At 46.4% G+C, this 21,673-nt stretch overlaps 1 protein-coding gene across 2 annotated transcripts in view; it reads right to left on the minus strand.

The window, feature by feature from the left end:
• The window catches only part of Frmpd2 (FERM and PDZ domain containing 2), a 110,116-nt gene that overhangs the window by 43,415 nt on the left and 45,028 nt on the right, over positions 1-21,673 (minus strand). For both annotated transcript variants that reach the window (XM_075987521.1, XM_075987520.1), the window contains exons 14-18: positions 20,632-20,817; positions 15,568-15,724; positions 8,112-8,316; positions 2,300-2,394; positions 224-316 (exon numbers count right to left, since the gene is read on the minus strand). In XM_075987521.1, coding sequence (XP_075843636.1) covers positions 224-316; positions 2,300-2,394; positions 8,112-8,316; positions 15,568-15,724; positions 20,632-20,817 — 736 coding nt within the window. The remainder of the gene's footprint in view (positions 1-223; positions 317-2,299; positions 2,395-8,111; positions 8,317-15,567; positions 15,725-20,631; positions 20,818-21,673) is intronic.

The raw sequence follows: 21,673 nt of genomic DNA on the forward strand, positions 1-21,673 counted from the left end.
TATCTTGTGCTTAGATGTATCCAGAAAATATATCAGTACTTGCAAGGAATCTTTTGTACCAAAAGTGTTTGTGTTCTTTGTAGGCACTGAAAGGAAGGAAACAGTGGAAGGGATTGTTGAGAAATGCAAGATAGGAGAGAAGAGGCCAGATTGGAGCAATGAATGGTGCTTGTCCCCGCTCAATGAGCAGAGCCTGAACCTCACCTTCAGGAAGCCCTCTTACCAAAGCCACGATGTGGATCACGCTTCAGCATTACACACACGATGTCTTGGTTGGATTCTCCCATATAGCTCTTCCTCCCTCTGTTCTGGGACCCTGGAGGAGAATCAAAGCACCATATTTGGGTTTCCCTCCCAAATCAGTTAAAATACAACAAAACCACACACATACAAGCAAGAACAGGTCACAGCAAATCTCCCATTGGCTTGGCAACAGATCACTAAGAACATAGTTCGCCAAACTACAACCGAGCCACTGCTGGTCAAGACTGGGCTGCAGGAGCAGAGACTGTGGCAGGATGGCTGATGGTGTCCATTTTCTGAGTGATTCACCTTAGCCTTCCGCATTGGTGTTAGAGATGGAACCTAGGACTTTGAACATGTGAGGCAAATGTCCTGTCACTGCGCTAAACCTCTAGTTCTTGCTATTTTTTAGACATGATCTCTCTGTTTCTCGGGCTGACCTCCAACTTATTATGAACCAAACACTGGCTTCAAACTCTTGATCACCCAGCACTTGAATTGTAAGCATGAGCCACCACGCTCACCTAACCTTTTTCCTGCACTCATCTTGAGACAAGATAAAGGGTAAGTGGGGGCTGTACTTCCTGTCAGTGACAATTGGAACTGAAACGCAGAGATGAGACAGCAAAGCCTCCCCCATGAGTCTTGCAATAGCTTGGATCTCGAATGTCCCCCAATGGACCATGAGTTGAAAGTTTTGTTGCCACTGTGTGTCGCTACTGGAGGTCTGGAGGTAATACAACCTTTAAGAGAGGGTGCCTTAAATGTCTGTAGATATTCGCATGGATGGTTCTTGAAAAGGATACTCAACAGCAGTCTCTTTGTCCCTCTGTCTCTCTGCTTCCCGACTCTCATCAGTGAACAGGCCTCACCCATCATCCACTCCCACTATGATGCGCTCTGCCATCACAGGCACAAAGCCATAGGGTCCAACAACCTGGACTGATACCTCTGAAGTCATGGGTAAAAACAAATGTTTTCTTTCTTTTATTGTGTTTAAGGGCAGAATCATATTATGTAGCCCTGGCTGGGTCAGAACTTGATATATAACTAGGCTTGCCTCAACTCACAGAGATCCCCTGCCTCTGCCTTCCCACCTTTTCTCTTTTTAAACTGACTTCTCTCAGAAATTTGTTCTAATAACGGAAAGATAATATGGGTCTCTGAAATGAAAATGAATGAAATTTATGCCCTGGCAATGCTGAAGCATGCATGGGCAGCCAGTATATGGCCGTTCTGTTGAAACTACCATATTGGGTTTCATTGTCTACGTTGATGAGGACAACTGACCAGGTCCTTTCCTCAAGAGGGCACAAGATCTCATTACAGATGGTTATGAGCCACCATGTAGTTGCTGAGAATTGAACTCAGTACCTTTGGAAGAGCAGGCAGTGCTCTTAACTGCTGAGCCATCCAGTCACCAAAGTGTAGGGACTGATGGGCCAGCTTGCTAGTCCTGGTGTACTTTCCAAACTTATGACTAGAGGAAACCCAAAGCAGAACCCTAATGCTGTTTCTAGAAAATCTCCCACTGGTGGCCGACCACCACAAGCAATTCATGTCTTTCCTCCCCAGGGACCATGCTTGAGTCTGGCAGGCAGACAGTTTAGTTAATCGTAGAGAGCTGTGGCGGCATCCAGATGTGGCTTCTGGTTTAACATCCTTTAAGTATCAGTAGTCTTCTTAGTTACAGTAGCTCTGTCTTCGCTTTTGACTGAACTTGAGGAGATAAACATATTGCCCTCCCTATGTCCCTATGGATGCTTTCTGGGGAGCACTGGGAGATAATGGGAGTCCATGAGAAGCAGTAGAGGTGATATTCCTCATACGCAACCACAGTTTTGGAAACCACCTCCCCAAAACTCTCCCCTTCTGGATTTATGCACCACCTAGGGCCAGATGTTAACCTAGGAGAGGCCTTCTCAGTTCTGAAAAGTTTTGAGAAGAATTTGTAAAGCAAGACGATGGTGAGCTTTCTTTGGGAAACAAACTAAAGAGGTGGTAAAGGTTTGGCAACAGCCACCCTTCCCACACCTGGCCAGGGTTCAGTCTGTACCTGTGCACATATTCTGGACAGTTGTCCCAGAGAGAGGCTGACTCGGCTTCTGAATCGAACTGATGCTGTTCAGTTGCTCTCGGCCAGTATAAGGGCTGAGGGGAAAGATGGAAATGTAAGACCGGGAGCTCCTGGAAGGGCCCACCTTGACCATTTGTGAGTGCGGCTTGAAGAAGACAGCCTTGTGCCAAACAATCCAGTAGACCCTTAGACCAGCTACACCACAGCTGGCCTTGTGAGCAGTACAAAACAATCAGGAATGTCATTAGGGTCGCTGTCCCAGAGGGCTCATCATGGTCACCCAGACCTCACCTGGACCTCCACTGTCCGTCTGAGCTTGTTATGCAACAGCTGCAGAAACCATTTCCTCAGTCATAAAATAAGAGATCTTCCAATTTCCCAGGCTCATGAAGTCACCAAACTCTAGCAGTAGCCGTACAGAGCTGTGGTGGCTCTCCTAGTGGTTTATTGTTTGCTCTTGCTTTCCGTTAAAAGTCCCTAGAAGGGTCAGGCAACCCCACTTACGCTGTGTTCCTTGAGGACAGCATACTCACGCATCTATCAGGAGGAGTGAGTTGGAGGCCGCCTTGGTACCCGGGAGTTTTTGAGCAGGCGTTCAGCTGACTAAATGTGTACTGGCATGGTTCGGATGTCGTTTCCTCCCCAGGGTTCACGGGTTCAGCTGTTGAAAGTTTGGTCCTTCGGGGTAGGTGGGGAGATGCTACTGGGAGGTGACTGGATTTTTAAAAAGAGGGGCCTAGTGGGATATGATTACATCACTGGGTATATCCTCTTTGGAAGGGATTAATTAGTTCCTATGGGACCCCAGTTAGTTCTCTGACACAGAGTTGTTTTAAAAGGGCAAGACTAGCCTGGCCGCTGGCCCCTGGCCCCTGGCCCTGTCCTTCCACTGAGTCTAACATGCATTCTCGTAAAATCATCTGCTATGGGCTAGAGCAGAGGCAAGCTCTCTAAACCCCTTTCTTCTTTTAAGGTACCCAGCCTTGTTCATCATTTTTATAGCAACAGAAAACAGACTAGTACATATATTATTCCAATAGGGCCACCTCAAGAACACACTCAGAAAGAAGCAGAGTGCAGAATTTAAGAGCAGATGCCAGTGTGTGTGTGTGTGTGTGTGTGTGTACACGCGCGTGCGCACTCAGAGCTCTGGAAACAGCCAGCATTGGGCCTCCTGGACAGTCAACCACCAGATCAGTGTCACTCAGTCTGTCCCGAACACCAGGGAGGCTGCCCTTACCATGCGGATTAGACAATTGGACTGCAGCAGATACAGGTAGCCACGCGTGGACCTTCTCAGGGTCCCCCAGGTTTGGAAGGATGGGCTTGTGGGGGGGAGCAGGGACAAACCAAAACCGTTCTTTCCCAGCAGGGAGAGGTCTCATTCTGTATATACTCTTGTTTACATCTGGTCCTTGACAAGTCCAACCAAATTTGATTAGAACCAACTAGATGTCAGGCCTGGTCTTGCAAGGTATATGAGTAAGAGATGGGCCTGCCCTCTAGAAGTTTTATGGGCCATCAGCCTCCCAAGCCCATTAAAGGGAGAGATAGAGGCTCAAGGGAAGGAAAAATCCCAACATCCAGGGAGGACCTGAGAGAGGCTTGGGCAGTGTCTCTAGGTGCCCTTCGAAGAACAGCAAGGACTTATCTGGTCTGGGTTTCTGTGGCTTATGTGATCTGGGTCACCCAAGGAACTGGCTCTCAGTTGTTAAAAACCCATTTACTGTTGGCCGCACGAGGACAAACGGTGCGTGAGTCAGTTATTGTGTGAGGAACTTCGAGGAGTCACACTCACAGCCAGAAGGTAGATTGTGGGTACCAAGGGCTGTGTCAGGGTGAGGCTGGCTGGGAGGGAGTGCTGAGGGAAAGCGGGTTCCACGTGGGGCGATGAAGACCCCGTGAAGGATGCCCAACAGCAATGTGGATGTGCCGATGCCACTGGCACAGAAACAATAAAACAGAAGGCATAAAATGGTAATGATGATACATTTTATGCTTTGTGTATTTTACCACAATTAAAGAGTGTTTCTCTCTCTTCCCTTTCTCTCTCCTTCCCTCCCCCCCCCTTTCAAAATGCCAGCATCTCAAAATCCATTTACTGAAAACTTCCACATTCCGCCTTCAGAGCTGAGGATACAACTGGCGCACTGCTATTCTGGGGAGTCTCTGTGTTTAGAGCAGAAGGTTGAAAGCATGAGCTCGCCAGGGTGGGCATGCCCAGGGAGGGGCTTCCTAAATGGAACCCGTGTGCAGAGGAGCCAGCCTCCTGCTGGGCAGTCAGGAAAGGCTTCAGATAAGTAAGAAAGGAAGGTGGCCAACATCCCTGCGTTCAGAAGCTCTGTGGAAACGGCTTCTGTGAGTGGTGCAATGAGAGGGTCCCCTCAGGGTCAGTGCCACAGGCTGCCCACTCTAGCCTACATGCCTTACACATCAGGCCATCAGCATGACCTGCTCTTCCCTACAACATCCTGATTGTTCATTTCTGCCTACCTGTGAGCAGCAGGAGGCATTGGCCCTGTCTGCACTGTGAATACCAGATTCTTAGCACGTATCCAGGACACCTAGGACAAGCATGCAGTAGATGCTGAAGACACTACTTGAGTTAGACTGACAGGCTTGCCCGTGGCTTTTCTCCCCTCTGTCTAACTGAATACAAATTCTACCTGCCCACTAAGGCCTGATGTCACACACACCCCCGCACCTCCAATGTACCTATGCTTGACTTAGGCCTATCCTGACCTCCTCCCCTAGAGTTCAGGGCAAGTGCTCAGACACCAGGTGGAACTGAACCCTGGTCATCCCCAGTAGCTCTTCTATGATATACACCCTGCACTAATGCTCCCCCTTCCCTTGCTCACTCATTCCCAGCCTCATCGCCATGAACCCCACCTGCCCCAAGCCATGGGTTCCTGTTGTATTTCAGATGGCCACAGCCTCAGGCAAGTCCTGAAATTTCCCACTTTGCCTAAAGGTCATCAGTAACCTCCCCTGACATGAGTTGTTAGGGACTGTGAAGATGGGTCATTTAAAAAGCAATGCAGAGGTAAACATGCTATAAAGAAGGAGTAGGCTTGGTGGAGGGCTCTAACCCACTTTCCTGATAGAAGGCAGGCTCACAGTCAATGCTGCAAAGTTCCCACACTGTTAAGCCCTTCCATTTTCGTGGCTGCCATGCTGTTGAGACGTTTCTTAAGCAGTTGCTAGGATTTCAGTAAGTGTCCTCCAGTGCCTGGGTGCAGTCAAAGCTTGGGCTCCTGATGTGGGTCTATTGAGAAGTAGACCCTTCAGAGGTACGGCTTGGAAAGAGGTTGTCTTAGACAGACTATGTTACTGTGATGTCTGATAGAAGCAATGTATGAGAGGGGCAATTTATCAGGACTTACAGTAAAGGTTTCAAGTCACAGCCCTAGGCAGCGCTGAGCACCATGGGGCAAAGGAGAGCATCGTGGAAGCATGTGGCGGAGGCTGCTCACCTCATGCAGACAGGAAATGGAGAGAGACAGACAAGACGTGGACAACTGTACTCCTAAGGACCTGTCCCCATTGACCTACTTCTTCTAGCTAAATCACATACCTTAGAGTTTCCAGCATTTCCCAAAATAGTGTCACCAGGCAGGAGGTAAGCCTTCAGTATATGATTTTTTTTTCGAGACAGGGTTTCTTTGGAGCTTTGGACTCTGTCCTGGAACTAGCTCTTGTAGACTAGGCTGGCCTTGAACTCAAAGAGATCCTCCTGCCTCTGCCTCCCGAGTACTGGGATTAAAGGCGTGCGCCACCACCACCCGGCACAAATTTTTTTGAAAGATACTTCCTATCCAAACATTAACAGAAGTCTTTAGAAGAACAAGACAGATGGCCCCAGTTCCTTCCTCTTGCTATCTTTTTTTTTTTTTTTTGCATCTGCCAGAAGCAAATAGGCTTCTTTTACCACGTACTCCCGCCATGATGCGCTGCTCCACAACCGGTCTAAAATCATCCTGGTCAGTTGATGATGGACTGAAACTGAGCCAGAATGAACCTTCCCTCTTTATGAGTTCATTCCTGACGTATTTCGCTACAGTAACAGAGAGCTAGTACAATGGCCTTGAAAAGGCTATAGTTACTTCTACATTTCCTCTTTGTCTTTACATTTTAAATTACATGTGCGTGCACACGCATGTACATACGTGTGTTCGTTTGTGGGGATGCACACATGCTACGGTGTGTATAAAGGTCAAAGGACAGCCTTCAGGCGTTGGTTTCCTCCTTTCACTGTGTGGGTACCAGGAACAGAACCTGGGTTGTTAGGCATGGCAGCAAGCACCCTGGCTGCTGACACTTCCCAGTCCTGCTTCTGCTCCTAAACAAAGCAGTGCTATAAAATACTGTGAACCAATGGGAGACAGGTGAAAGGCACCACAAACCCACTGACACTCACACATTGAGATGAGGCATAGGTTGGGAAACAAGCTCCCAGAGTGGTGCCTGGCTTATGATGATAGTCCAAAGGTGATTACCGACATTTGCTAATTTTCCCTTCTCCATCTTCCCATGACCTCTCAGCTCTTTCTCTACCATTTCTAGTCCCTTTGAATTTGTATGAACCTGGGAGGGACAGCAGAAGTGAGGACATGCTGTCTCTGAGATGTATGTTTTGACCGTTGGAAGCTCTTCCCAATTCTCAGAGCCCAGAGGAACACCGGAAACTCTTGATGAAGCCCCTATATGGAAAGGGCCTCCTGAGGCTGCATAGAAAGGGGCAAGAGGGCACCAGCAGGAAGCATACCCCAGCCACCTCCATCCGGGGGGCACCTGCTGAGGACTGTCACGATGCCCTCAATACCACACAAAGTGGAATTCTACCTCCTTTTCTAACTCATGAAGTGGTGAAGCAGAATATCAAGATGGCTGCTGGGCTGTGCCACTGTGCTTGGGGTGGTTTGCCATGGAAACTCAGAATGAGTTTTGCTTTTTCGTTATTGATTTTGTACTGCACAGCGAGGCACATTTGCATCAGCAGAATCGGGGCAATAATTTTCTAAGCATCGCTTTGAGCTATCTGTGTATATGCATGTATTTCAGTTCAAATGAATCATCCATTCTCTCCTGCTGAAGCAGATGCATAACTCGTCTTCCCCCTCCCCAAAGCGGATCCTGCCACCCCACCCCCTCCTCAGTACACAGCCTGGGAATCGGAGCTATTTCTGTAACTTGCCTTGTAAGTGTAATCCAAGTTCTAGGCTATTTTTAAGTGCCTGGATCATTGTTTTACAGTGAACACGGCATTTATGAGCTCCCTGCTTTCACATTGGAATGGCAATGGCAAGCCTTCATCCTGGAAAGAAGCAGCACTCAGGATTCCCAGGACAGTCTCCAGGATGGACTGCTGTCTGTAAGTCCTAACCCTGCAGTTTCCCTTCTGGAAAATAGAGATAATGGGAAAGAACCAACTTCACACTGCTGCACGGGTTGGGAAACAAGCTCCCAGAGTGGTGCCTGGCTTATGATGATAGCCCAAAGGTGATTACTGGCATTTGCTAATTTTCCCTTCTTCGTCTTCCCATGACCACTCAGCTCTTTCTCTACCAGAAGATATGAAGGATATGTGCGTGAGAGCTGGTCTGACGGCAATCGGCTTAATCACCATAGTGGCCTACAGTCAATCTCTGGATCAAGTTAAAAACAACCCAGTGGACATACATGTTCCCTTGGCATTCAAATCCATGGACATTAAATATGCTTCAGGTATAGACGATTCTGCTGCACCATGCGCCTGGCAATCTTGGCTCTAAAGAAAACCAAAACCCACCTGCTTTTGATCCCCTCTGTCCCGATCTCCTTGCTGCCTTGCATGTTCTCCACAGTCGTGCTCAGCCGGCCTCCCATGGCATCCTGCAACCTGGGTACACACAGCTCGTTTTCTGAACACGACAGTTTCTGAATCCAAGTGAGAGGGTTGGCCTGTGTCTGGTGTGCAGAATTCAAGTTGGCTATGTGTACAAACTTATCCTGATCTGAATTGGGAGAGAAAAAGACAGGCACACCCACAGGATTACACTGGTTTCAGTCATTGGTCTTGATACAACCATACCCTCCTGACCCTGGCTCTCCTTCCCAGTTCTTTTTCCGCACTGAGAGACTTGTCATTCTGCCTCCCATGAGCTTGGGGAATTCTCGTGCCTAGCGCTGGAAATGCAAGCCTGACTTGGGATCCCAGGTGCTTTGTTACAGGACTCTGGGATCCCAAGTCAGGCTCTGCCCTGTGGAATATAATCTTTAATCGCTACACAGCTGTATTAGTCCTCTGAAGCGTCCCCTGCCAGATATATTAACACACATTAAAAGTGTGGATCCTCCACTCAGATGTGTTCCTTTACCCCTGCGTATATAGGTTTAGTAGATGTTTCCAGTGACAAGACTCTGATGATGAGGAATGTCCCATTTTACTGTCTACATTATTCATAGGAATTTGAGATTTTATTAGAAGGTCTCTTAAGTCAGCAAGGCCTTGCTCAAAACATCTATTGCAATAGTGCATCTATTGCACTGCTGTGGGGGTTTTACGTGCTCATTTTGTTATTTCATTGTTGAGATAGGGTCTCCTGTAGTCCAGGCTAGCCCGGAACTCTTTTTATCATCATGGCAAACTTGAACTCCTGATCCCTCTACCTCCACTTCCCAAGTGCTGGGATTACAGGAACAAGCCACCACACCTAGTTTGCATTTATATTTGGAGAAAGGAAAATGTTGACTATTTTTTGGTCACTCGCTCCCTACTGAAACCAGGAAGGAAAGTATATAACAGCATCCACATACTCAGTATCCATGCCCCCTCCTTCTTTGGTTGTATACGTATAGTGTGCATGTATATGTAAGTACGTGGTATCTGCATGTGCATGTGAGTGGAGGTGTACATAGGAATGTGTGTCATATGCACAGTTTTCAGTTATCTTTGTATACATGTGATGTGTGCAGGTGTGACATAGTTATCGGAGGGAGAAGTGTTTATATCTGTGTTACCATGCATATGAGTGCTCAATAAAACACCCCTGCCAGGACAGGGTGAGGAACGTTTAATTACATAAGCAGACTTTCTCTGTCTGGTTCTTTTTCTCTGGTTCTTTCTCTTTCTGGTGTGTTGCCAGGGCTGTTAGCCACTAGAAAAACAAATTCCTCATTGAGAATCTGTGAGTATGGGGACTGTGGAATCGCTCCTTACTTAGAGTGAGCGAGAAAGGATGGAGGGATGTAAGTCATCTGAATATGTCCTGTAGCTTCTGCACAGATTTTATAGTCTTACTCCAGAGCGTGGGCCTTCCAGGAAGAAGGTAATACCAGTAGCGACTTCTGACTAAACGTGTCCTGTGTGACAATCAGTGGCAAGCATCGCCACTTCCACTGTCTCACACAGTCCCCACCAGAACTCTCTGGGGTGGATAGTGTACCCATTTTACAGATAAGAAAATCTGAGGATAGATAGCTTTTTCTGGTCCAAAGGTTGGTTAGTAAGAGAGCAGGTTTCACATTTAGTCCACTGGCTCCACGGTCCACACTGGATAGTGCACGTGGTACAGACACTGAGCCACAGAAAACAGTACCAAAGATTCACCTAAGAACTCCCAGCCTACCAAGTCCTGAAGGAACAGTGTCCTTGAACTTACTAACACCTGACAGGGATTTTCTAGGCAGGGATGGGGAGGCTAGTCTTAGCCCAGAGAGGCTCAGTGGTTTGAAGCAGACTGCACAGAGACCGGCATTCTAGGAAGCAGCTGTTCCCTAGGGAAAGGGACTCACGGAAGGGAGCAGAGAAGTGAAGGCCCCACATGCCTGATTCTTCAGGAGCTATGTCCCCAGGGAATGTTGGGAGTTGAGCGGACCTTTGCATACAGGGCAGATGCCACATATCAAGGTAAGAGATGGAGACCACAGAGGCTAATACTCAGCAGGACAGACTCAAAAAGAGCAGGACACCAATGTCACCAGGCATGTTCCAGCACAGAGCAGAGACCAGAAAGCAAGGAGACAGAGTCAGCAGGAGCAGGAGCAGCAGGGCCAGCAGGCCTACACTCCCTGGTGCTATACAAGTATACCAACAGGTAGGCGGGAGAGCCAGGCGTGCTGGTCTCCCAGGATTAGAAGGAAGGGTTGCCACGAATGTCCCAAAGATGCTGGCATGCTAAGAGGGCAATGTCTGTCCTAATTGTGATACCAGTAAAGTAGCTGAGAAATGTCTGACTCTGTCTGGATGCTAAAGGTCAAGTCCAAGTTAGTTATAGCATCCCAAATACCCAAGAGGCATCCTGAGCTGAGGCCACAAGGAAAAAGTCACCGAGTGAGACCCTGGAGGACACAAGAGCAGTCCTGCAAGCATGGGTTCAGAGAAGGGCCAAGCACGTCCCACAACCCAGGACATGCGCACAAGAAGGACTGAGAAAAGATTTCAGCCCACTGGGTAGTGATGACTGATCTTGCCTGATTCGATCCCGGAACTGTGCGCTTGTAGGAGCTGGTGGTTTTATTTCTCTCTAGGGATCCAAATATAACTATGAAATAAAGTGCATGTTGAGACAATTCACGGGAGAATGACTAAGAGACATTTGGAAAATGTTCAACTTTTCACCCGTCAAAGAAGCAAAACAAAGCCACAGTGAAAGATCATTTTTACCTGTCAAACGAATACACAAAATACAAGGGCATCTACTCTTCGAGAATGAAAAATAAAAATAAATAACATCAGAATGGCAAGGAGATCCAGCATTCTAGAATGACAGAGACACAGAGAGGCCTTAAAATTCCCCTGGCTTGTTATCCAAAGTTATACTTCTGAGGTTAAGAACTTACATGGAAGCCAGAAAAAAAATATTTTTCTAGTAATGTTTTACAGTCGCATTTACGATATTGAAAAATCGTAATCATTTTATTTCCATACAAATCATCCCTCCATCCATCTGTCCACCCATCCATCCATCAGTCCATCTATCCATCCATCCATTTGTCCACCCATCTGTCTGTCCACCCATCTGTAGGTCCACCCATCTGTCCATCCATCCGTCCGTCCATCCATCCATCCATCCATCCATCCACCCATCCATCCACGAAACAGGTATTAAAGACAGACTCTGTAGCCTATAATCCAGCGCCTGAAAGGCTAAGGCTGGAAGATCATGAATTTAAGGTTACTCTGGACTACACAGCAAGACTGTCTCTAAATTGATCAGTTAATTAATAAATACATACAGTAAAAAGCATGTGTATATCACTTCTTACTTGTCACACCTCTCTTACATACTGGAGCTGGGAAGGCTGTGCGATACTGTCACTACCTTCGAGAAATTCCTCATCTATCCCAGGTGTAAGCACAACTGAATATAGCAACGTCACAGGTAAAAGGACAGAGGTCTGCAAATGGAGGCAGTGATCCACTCCACCCGCCTCCAGGAATCATCTGGGAAGAGCTACCTCTAACTTACTCTAGGAGAAGCGAACTTACCTTGGTAGCCTGACCCCAGGAGGGTTAGGAAAAGCACCACAGTGGAGGCCGCTGTATTGTCGTTATTTTCCTCTTTTCTGTGACCAAATACCTGACCAAAACACCTTAGTGGAGAAAGCTTTATTTCATCTGATAGTCCAAGGGGAAGTCTGTCATGGTGGGGAAGGCGTGGCGGCAGAAGCATGAGGCTTCCCATCACATTGCTTCCACAAGCAAAAAGCAGAGAGCAAGGATTGTGGATGCTCAGCTTTCTTTCTCCTGTTGTATCCAGGACTCTGGCCCATGGAAATGGTGCTATCTGTAGTTAAAGAGAATCTCTGCACTCGCTGAACCTGATCTCAGTATTCTGTCATGGCTATGCCTGGAGGCTTGTCACCTAGGTATTTCTAGATCCTGTGAAGATGATGGTTAATATTACCCATCATAGCCACAGAGCACCAAGACACAGAAGACTGGGATGTGGTTTTCCGCAGCCATTATCCTGGCATGCAGGACAGTTGGAAAGAAAAGGGAAGTATCAGGACAAGAAAGAAGTCAAGGCTGGGGCCAGACTGGGAAGAGTTTCCTCAGAATTTGGGGTTTGTCTCTGCTGTCAGTGTGGAACTGTGAACAAGCTTTAGCGGGGAGAACATGACTGGACTGGTCCATCTGAAAAAACACTCCAAAGCCTGGAAGGCAGTCAACAGGATGCGAATCTCAGGCAGATGCCTTTCTAAGAGTACGTTATAGTACCCCGGTGAGGTAGGAAAGGAAGGTGTTGGTCTAGGTTCCGGTTTACTGGATGAGTGATAGATGATTCCATTTGCACAGGATAAAGATTATGTCAAGGAAAGGGGATGGGGAGACATGTCATAGAAACGAGTCTGGGGACTGGGAGGGGTAGGGAGCTCTCCCCTCCATGCAGCATTGAAAGTGATGTCCGGGGTCTGGAGAGATTGCCCAGTCCTGCAAGCTCCAGGACCTGAGTCTGAGCCTCAGAACTAACAGAGAAAAGACAGGCACAGCGGTACGTGTTTGCCATCCCTGTGCAGGGGCTGGGGGCGGGGAGAGACAAACAGATCCCTGGAGCTCCCTGGACAGACAATTTTACCCAATCGGCAGCCCCAGGTAGTCAGTGGGAGAGCCGGTTTCAGCAAACAAGGTAGACAGTTCCTGAGGAAAGATGCCTGGGAGCTTGTCCTCTGGCCTCCACATGTATGTACACACATGTGCAGGCACAACACACACACATATATACACACATGGGGTTGGGTGGGTGGAGAACAGTATCTGCAGAGAGTTTCACACAGAGATTCTTAAAAGGCAAGAGGGGATTGGTTATGTGAGTCCTTTTAGTACAAATAAAATGTTAGAGTCCTGGAAACTACTAAGACAACAGAATGTGACATTTGAGAAAACAGCATATTAGGAGCAAAATAGGCCTGGAAGGGCCAATTTCACAAGTGAGTTCAAAGCGTCTATATAAGTATTTTACAGTCACTGAAATCAGGCCATAAGAACAGTATTGGTAGTGTTTCAAGTACAGTTTCTCAGCGCTAGCGGGAAAGTCAGGTACAATGAGTTTGCGTTGATCATCCCTAGAGCCCTGGAAATCTTCTGAAACCAGCAGTCCAGGGTTTCAGAGACACGTTCACTGGTTGGCTCTGCTACAGACCGTGAGTTACTCTCAATCTCTGTGTTTGCTTCTATTTCTGAAAACTCAGATCCTGTTTTCCAGTTCACGCAGGCCATGCACTGGACCCTAAAGCTCAGTGTCTAGACTTCTGTGTGTATTGTCTGGAACAGAAGCAAAACCCATAGGTAGAAGCTGCTGTCACCATGGTCACAGCACACTGAGCACGGGGCAGGGAGCTCAAAACATGATGCTGCCCTGCTGGAGCCCAGCACAGACCTGAGATACTCAGTGTGTTCTCACGAGAGAGGAGATGTGAGCTACCCAGAGCCACGCAGCTGCTAAGTGGCACTCGGCTGGTTCTCAGGGGCTCTTCAGGCCACTTCCACAGCCAAGGCTTCACTGCCTTGTACTTATGTTAAAATCATGTAGGGGAGCCGGGCGATAGTGGCGCACGCCTTTAATCCCAGCACTCGGGAGGCAGAGGCAGGTGGATCTCTGTGAGTTCGAGACCAGCCTGGTCTACAGAGCTAGTTCCAGGACAGGCTCCAAAGCCACAGAGAAACCCTGTCTCGAAAAACCGAAAAAAAAATCATGTAGGGGTTTTTTTTTGTACACGTGGATTCTGGTTCAATAGAGGTAGGGCAGCTCCTGAGGTTCCACATCCCTAGCATCTCGGAGCAGCTCAGTGCATCGTTATAGCTAACTGTTCCCTTTCACAAACCAGAGAAGAAATCCACTTAGACACCAAAGGAAACCACGATAAGGTCAGCACTCGAAGCAAAATCTCACCCACTAGAGGCTATGTTTGGCACATGGTAAAAGGCAGAAGCAGGGGGATAAAACAGATAGGCTCTGGGCGCTGGAAGCTTGACTCCACCACCAAGCCACCGGCACATGGCTTCACTTCATACCCTGGACTGTCCCTTACAGCAATGTAGCTTCTAGCCTCATAAACTGACTTACCCAGTGCTGTTTGAGAAGACAATGTGTATGTTGTGGTCATAAATGAAATTTTTATGTGTGTGTAGCGGGGGGCATGTTGCTTGCATGTGTGTCTGTCTACCACATGCATGTATGTGCCATCAGAGACCAGAGAGAGCTTGGGATTCCCCTAAAACTAGATCAGAACCTGTCCCTGGTTCTTGAGCTGAATTTTGGGAACCTATTCCCATTCTGGGTTACCTTGCCCAGCCTTGGTACAGGGGGAGGAGCTTGGTCCTGCCTCAACTTGATGTGCCATGCTTTGTTGACTCCTGTTGGATGCCTGTCCCTGAATAAAGATGGAGGAGGAGTGGATAGGTAGGAGTAAATGGAAGAGAGCAGGAGGGAGCAGGAGGAGAGAAAGGAGGAGAAACTGTGGTCTATTTATAGAATAAATGAAAAAGTTTAATTAAAAGAGATTTTGGCTTTGCTTATTTCTGTATTATTTCTTGTTGTGTAACATGTGAACATTAACCACATGAATATACATAAACGAGCCATTCAAATTTAAACATAAATCACCAACTTAAGCAAGAAGACAGGTTTAATTTCTAGGTTGCGCCTGCAACTATTTAACTGCTCTATAGTACCCCTGGCTGGGGTCCTACCTCCCCACTGAAGGGTGGAGCTGTCCATCACAATACTGCACTGGGTCTCTTGTCCTTCCTCACTCAGCACCCCAGACTGAAGGGTGGAGCTGTCCATGACTACTGCACTCGGGTCTCCTCTCTTGTCCTTCCTTACTCAGCCCTGTACCACGGACAGTTCCACTGCCATCAGCTTCTGTATTCCTTACCTCAGGATAAAGGTCTACAGTAAAACTGTGAATTCAAAGGGATGGAGAGCTCCTTTCAGTTTTTACAAAGTTAGATGGACAGGCGGAGGGGGGAGGAAGGGAAAGGGAAAGGGAAGAAAGGGAGGGGAGAGGGAGGAGACAGAGTTTCCAGTTGAGTTCCAGGAAGACAGTATTAATTTGTCCTCCTAATGATATTTTCACTTTTGTCAATTCTGAGAATAAAATCTATAAATCCAAACTTCGTTTTTATTGTGTTCCTGCCATTGTTGGTGATGATTTTAGACTTTTCAGCCCTTTGGGGGTCAACTATATCTTTTCATACCAATTATTTTATGAACGAGCAAGCTGTCTGCTTGTGTGTTACTAATACCGTATACACTCACCGCTTGAAAGACGCGGTGGCTGCTCGGAGTCCATCTGGGCATGAAACGAGTGCTGGGCAGAGCAGAGGCCCAGCAAATATTTACAGGTCTTCGCTGAATCGGTGACAAAGGTATATTTTTTTCCGGTGATGCTGCTGGTGATGGTGAGCTTTTTTCTCTGGAGGAAGCGAGCACAGAGTTAGACCCTTGACTGCCCTCACCCATCCCTTGAAGTACATGTATGTAAACAGCAATAAACGTTCAGCTCCTCAGTTCATTGTCAACATAGTTCTGGAAGTCCAGGGCAGGGAATGCCTGACACAGGTCCAATTTCTTAGACAATGGAAACAAAATCCTTCTATTTATTTTTCTCCTTCATTTGTGAGACAGAAGCTTATCATCAAGGAGTGTGCTGGGCGGAAAGAGGATGAGTTGAGTCCACGGACAGGCGGGTCTTCACAAGCCCTGTGAAGTGGCCAGCAAGCACCCCATTGTCTTTACTGCACAAGCTCCAAGCCTCCTGCTCTGACGAGACAGGGAGCCGGCAGAAACCAAGCAGGCAGCTACACTGTAATAAGCCAGCAGAGAAAGTCAGTCCCAGCCACCACCAAGGCAGCAAAGAAACTGACGGAGTACTGACCCGGATCTTCATTATGCCTCATTATACTACATTAGCATAGCGAAAGCTCCCCAAGGGAGAGACAGAACAAAAATACTGAAGTGTTTTGAGCAGCGTGCAAAGTGGCGCATGCACATTGGAAGCCTCCTCCCTTGTCTGGAAAAGGCACGAAAACAGAAAGCCTTCTCCACAAATGGTAACGCGGGCCTTTGTCTCTTACTCCTCTGCCTAGGAGAGGTCTGTGTTTATTTTCTGTAAGAAACTTTCGCTTTTTAAAATTTCTATCCTAGCCAAGACAAAAGGCCCCACAGAGATGCTAAAAATTTCATGAGCATTTGTACATCTTATCTTCATGTCTGCAGAATGAGAAACCATTATCCTTTACCCTAAACACAATCTAGAAATCCTGGAATCTAGAAACAGATCTAGATATCTCGGAATGCACCACAGGCTGGGTGTGGTACCACACTCCTCTACTACCAAAACTCAAGAGGCAGAGGTAGGTGGATCTTTAGTTAGCCAGGGCTACATAAAGAAACCCTGTCTAAATCAATCAATCAAATTAAATAAAAATAAAATCTAATAACAATCCTCAAACGACTCTGAAAAGGGAGACACACACACACGCATCCCAGAGTCGTGTGCGTTTGTGCACGTGGTCTCTCCATTGGCACTGCTGTTTGGGGGGATTTGTGGAACCTTTAGAAGGTGAAGCCTTGCTGGAGAAAGTGCATTCCTGGGGATGGACTTTGGAGTTTCACAGCTTTATTCCCATTTCCTGTTCACTCTCAGCTGCTTCCTGCATGTGGATGAAGACATGACCACCCCGCTTCCTGCTCCTACCACAAGGCATGCTTTCCTTGACCTCAGAGATTTTCCCTCTGGAACCCCTAAGCCCAAATGACCTTTTTCTTTTATAAATTACTCTTGGCTGTGGTGTTTTATCACAGCAGCAAAATGGAACTAATCTGAAGGGGTCTGAGAAAAAGTGAAGTGCCCACTAGGGCTGATGATGCCCTTGACAGTGGGGGGATGGGATTTATGTCTGCTTGCCATCACCCTGAAAAACCTCACTTCATGGAATTCATAACCACAGCTAACTTGCCCCAGGGCAAGCTGCTCCTAGAATAAGGACACAATAAGGGTTTATAACTCCAACCGCAGGTCTTTTAGCACAAACCTGGAAATCTCTTAAGCCCGCTGTGGTCGTAGCACACACAGTCTAGGTGTTTTCCCAACACCATATTTATTTCCTAGCATCCCTTTCCCATGCAGGAGCAGTTTAAACCCGTAAGTTTTGTTGCTACTGTTTCTTTATTCACAGTACATTTGCTCGCTCACCTGTTTGTTTCCCTAGATCTTTGCAATTGCATCCTTCTAGACACGGGCAGATGCTCATGAACCTGAAGCTCCAGCACCCTCCCCTGGTCACACCCTTCCTGGGAGCAGCCCTGGCTACGTGCATACACGTTCTGGTAATGTCAGAAAATAACATGTTTCCACCATAGTTGGTTAAGACCATTGACCCTCCTTTCTCCTTCGACCTCTCCTCTGCTCTGATCAGGATCTTAAACAGCCATCGAAGGTGCATTGCTAAGTAATAGCTTGGTCCCCAGAGGGGCACAATTGGGAGGTGGGTCGTTAGGAGGGGGAGCCACGTGGAAGGAAGTTAGGTCATTAGGGCGTGCACTTGAAGATGATACTAGGACCCCTCCCCTAGTCTCTCTTGACTTATTTGCTCTCTGGCCATGATGTAAGTGGTTTTATCCCACCCAGCTCTCCTGCCAGACTGGGCTACCTCACCACTAGCTCTAAGCAGCCATATGCGACTCTGAGCCAGAATAAAACTTCTGCATTTATTTATATTTTTATAAGTATTTTATAAGTATTACATTTTGTAAGTAGTGAAAGGAGAAGCACACTCTCCTTCCTAATTTGACCCTCCCACCGGGCAGTGCTGGGCACTTTGGGAGCAGACTCCTTCTAAAGAAAATCAGAATGAAATAATTGGAAGCAGCTTTAGAGCCGGTGTCATCTGTCTTTCTGCCACTTGCAGTTTTCTTTTGAGGCTACTTTGTCATCAGGCTTCTCAGAATGCACTCCCATCAGGCCAAAACACTCAGGTCTTGGAGCAAGGACCAGCGAACACTTGAAACTAACCGCGTGCTATGATAGTGAGCTCTTAGGAGGGGGGCAGAAATGTACAGAGCCAGTGGCCGCACTGAGGCAGACTTTCACAGTCAACAGAAATTGAAAACTAAAATTCAGCTCTCAAAAACACTCAGTCAGGCCACATACTAGGAATCAAATAAGATGTTATTGTTAAATTGCTAGCACTTGGGACTGGGATCCAGTTCAGGGGTAGAATACCAGCCTACCAAGTATTCAGCTTTAGCATCATCTCCAGGACACCACCCCTCCCCAACACACAAATAAACCCTGCATCTGCGGCACAGAAACATGTAACAACCCACAAGGAGCAAGTGTTTCTCTGTGCAAATTGCCTGCTCTACCTAGTCTACTGCAGCCATAATTAAAGATATGTTAAACTGTATTTCTCTTCTCTCTAGACAAAACGACCTTATAAAACGCTGTCATGTGAAAAAATAAGAAAAGAATACGCCATCCTAAATCTGGAAAGAGAGAGTTACAAGCTTTACCGGGAAGTTCATGAACGAGTGGTTCTCTGGCATTTGCACTGTTTGAAAAAAATGTCCTCTCACTCATTTTTTAAAATCTTCAACTTTTGGGTTTCATTTTCTTATTCTAAACAACATTCCCTTCCATGAAGTAACTTCTATTTGCCATTTTGTATCTTTTGCTTAAAGGGGGCCATATGCAGTCCTGTATAGTCTGTTATGTTCCAAGCATTTATCTCCATATATTAGAACTAATGCTTGAAAACCCCAGCGTTAACAGCACCATTAGGCTCCTTGTTCTAGATAGAATGGCTTTTGATTGAATAATCAAGTATACACAGAAGCCAAGGTAGCCAGGGATCGCACTCCTTGAAAACAGCATCTTTATTCCAGGGCTGCTTCCCTGCAGGGGGGAAAGAAGAATGAGGTGTGATTGAACTATCTTGGCTCCAGCTATTAGCAAACAAAACCGGAAGCTAGCTTCCTAAACTGATCTCAGTTTCCTCGGAGCTTATTCAATACTCGCAGAAGCACAAAGAATCTAAGAGTCGTTTTCTGTGGAAGATGCTTAACTGGTCAGAGCAGCTGGTGAATTACTGCACGGGGTGATTTCCCAGCAAGACATCCATCATGCCAAGGGCAAAGTGGAGCATCAGGGTCTGGGGATCCTACATAGACAATCGTTTTGAGCTTGTGAACTTGATGGCTTCCCAGATTTTATTTATTTTATTTATTTTTATTTTTTGGCCTGGAAATGAGAAAACAAATACCTCTAAAATTAAATATATAGTTGTATGTGTGTGTGTGTGTGTTGTGTGTGTGTGTGTGTGTGTGTGTAAATAAATTTATGGGGACTGTTGAACTTTATAAATTCAAAATTTTTCATGTTTCAAAATTACTACTGCATTTAGTATATGTGATTCTATATCATACATTGACAATGTTAATTTCAAAATCAAGATAAAAGTCCATAAAAGAAACATTCAAAAATTGAATAAAAGCAACTGTTTTTATTCTAGGAAATGCTAATGTCAGATAATAAAAATAATGATCTAACTAGTAGAAAAATTTAAACAATAGGAGAAAAGTAAATAGAAAAAAAAAACTGAAAAGTGTATGAGCCAAAAGGCAAAGAACTTTGTATTAAGAGAAATCTTCAGTAAAACATAAATACTGGCCTGGACAACCCTGGGACAGGCAGGGATAGTCAGCTACCAGATCCCAGTGCCAAGCTGATAGAAACTAAGTTGGGGACTGGACAGGAAAAGGGCTTTTAATATGATTTGAAATACAGCGAGTTGGCTGTTCAGGGGGGTTTACACATTTTAATTTTTCAACAGTCATTCAACGCTGTCTGCCAGGGGACCTGCAGTCAACCCAAGACACACCAGGTGCCTGTATATGCAGAGGAGACACAATCCGTAGGCAGATGTTTCAAAGCCTGGCAGACACTACTCAACCTTCACTCCATTCTATTCCTCTGGATCCCACTTGTCCTTGCTGTGGCCACAGATGGTTATGGAGAAGGCATGGAGGAAAATGTAGCATTTTAGGCTATGGGCTGTTTATGGAGTCTTGTTAGAAAACTGGCAATAGAACATGAAAAAAAAGGGGGTTCCTGGGGATTACCCTGACCCCACCCCCTGAAGTATTTGGTCTATTTGGTCCTCCCAAATATGTCAATGTACAATGTACCAGAACACAGACTAAGGGATAGTAGGCTGTATATGAATATGCCAAGATGGATCCATGTAGCCACTGCCACTGAAGAGGGCCACATATCAAAGAAAAGGGAGACATGGGTGGCTATCAGCTGAGTTCACTCACATGAGTTGAAATCATCCCAGTTTCTCTCCATGGAAACCGTGATGTAACGATTCTGCGCCTGTTTTTCACCTCGTAGACTGTGATACCTTTGGCACAGACCCCCAAGGCCATTTCTCCATCTGGTCTCTTCTTCTCTGGGAAAACTCGATGAACCAGGACTCCATATTCTGGGAGTTGCTGAACAACCTGGAGGGAGGAAAAGGCCATCTTAGGACCCACGAGTTGAATGGTTCAAAATCATGACCCTCAACCCCTTATGTGGAAAAGGTTCATTGTTGGCAAACAAGATGAAGAAATACCCAGATAGACAGTTTTACTTGCTCTGGAACATCTATACCTTTGATATGTTATCTTTCTTTCTTTCTTTCTTTCTTTCTTTCTTTCTTTCTTTCTTTCTTTCTTTGCTAACCTAAACAAACTTCTACTTGTAGGGTGCCTAAAAGAACATATGGGGTACATTCTTATAAATAAAGGACACACTAGGATAAAAAAGATGGGGAACAAGTGTTTCTTATGATTCAGGCTCTCTTGGGACATCCCCAATTGTGTCAATCATCTGGTCCCATCTTTTCATGTTCTAATTTCAAGAGCTGAGGCTAAGCCAAGAACAATTTTCATGGGAAATGCCTGTCACTCCAGCCTGTCTTTCCGCTCAGTAATGCCTCTGTAGGATCCCCACAGCCCCATTTCTTGCCTCAGTTTACCAAGCTTGGGGATTGATTTCTGTAAGAGGCCCAGGGTCAATTAAAGTTGGTATCTATATCAGGTCAATTGAATTCTCAAGAGAATTTTAGTCATGAACTCAACACAAATGTTTGATCGTCTGAACAGTCGTCACATGGTCAAGAAATCCTCATCAGAAGGTTGATGCAGATGGAGCTGCAGAAAGGGTTTCCTGCTCCGAACATCGAAGAGCCCCTCAGAAGGGCTTCTCTGGTGAGATCTGGTGCAGTATCTCTATCCTTAGCACACTTCCATGTCCTGTCTATGCGATCTTCCTCATCCCCAGGCACAGTCATAGAGAGAGACCAGTTAGAAATTT

The sequence above is a fragment of the Microtus pennsylvanicus genome, chromosome 10 (genome assembly GCF_037038515.1).
Source record: "Microtus pennsylvanicus isolate mMicPen1 chromosome 10, mMicPen1.hap1, whole genome shotgun sequence".
Taxonomy (NCBI): Eukaryota; Metazoa; Chordata; class Mammalia; order Rodentia; family Cricetidae; genus Microtus; species Microtus pennsylvanicus.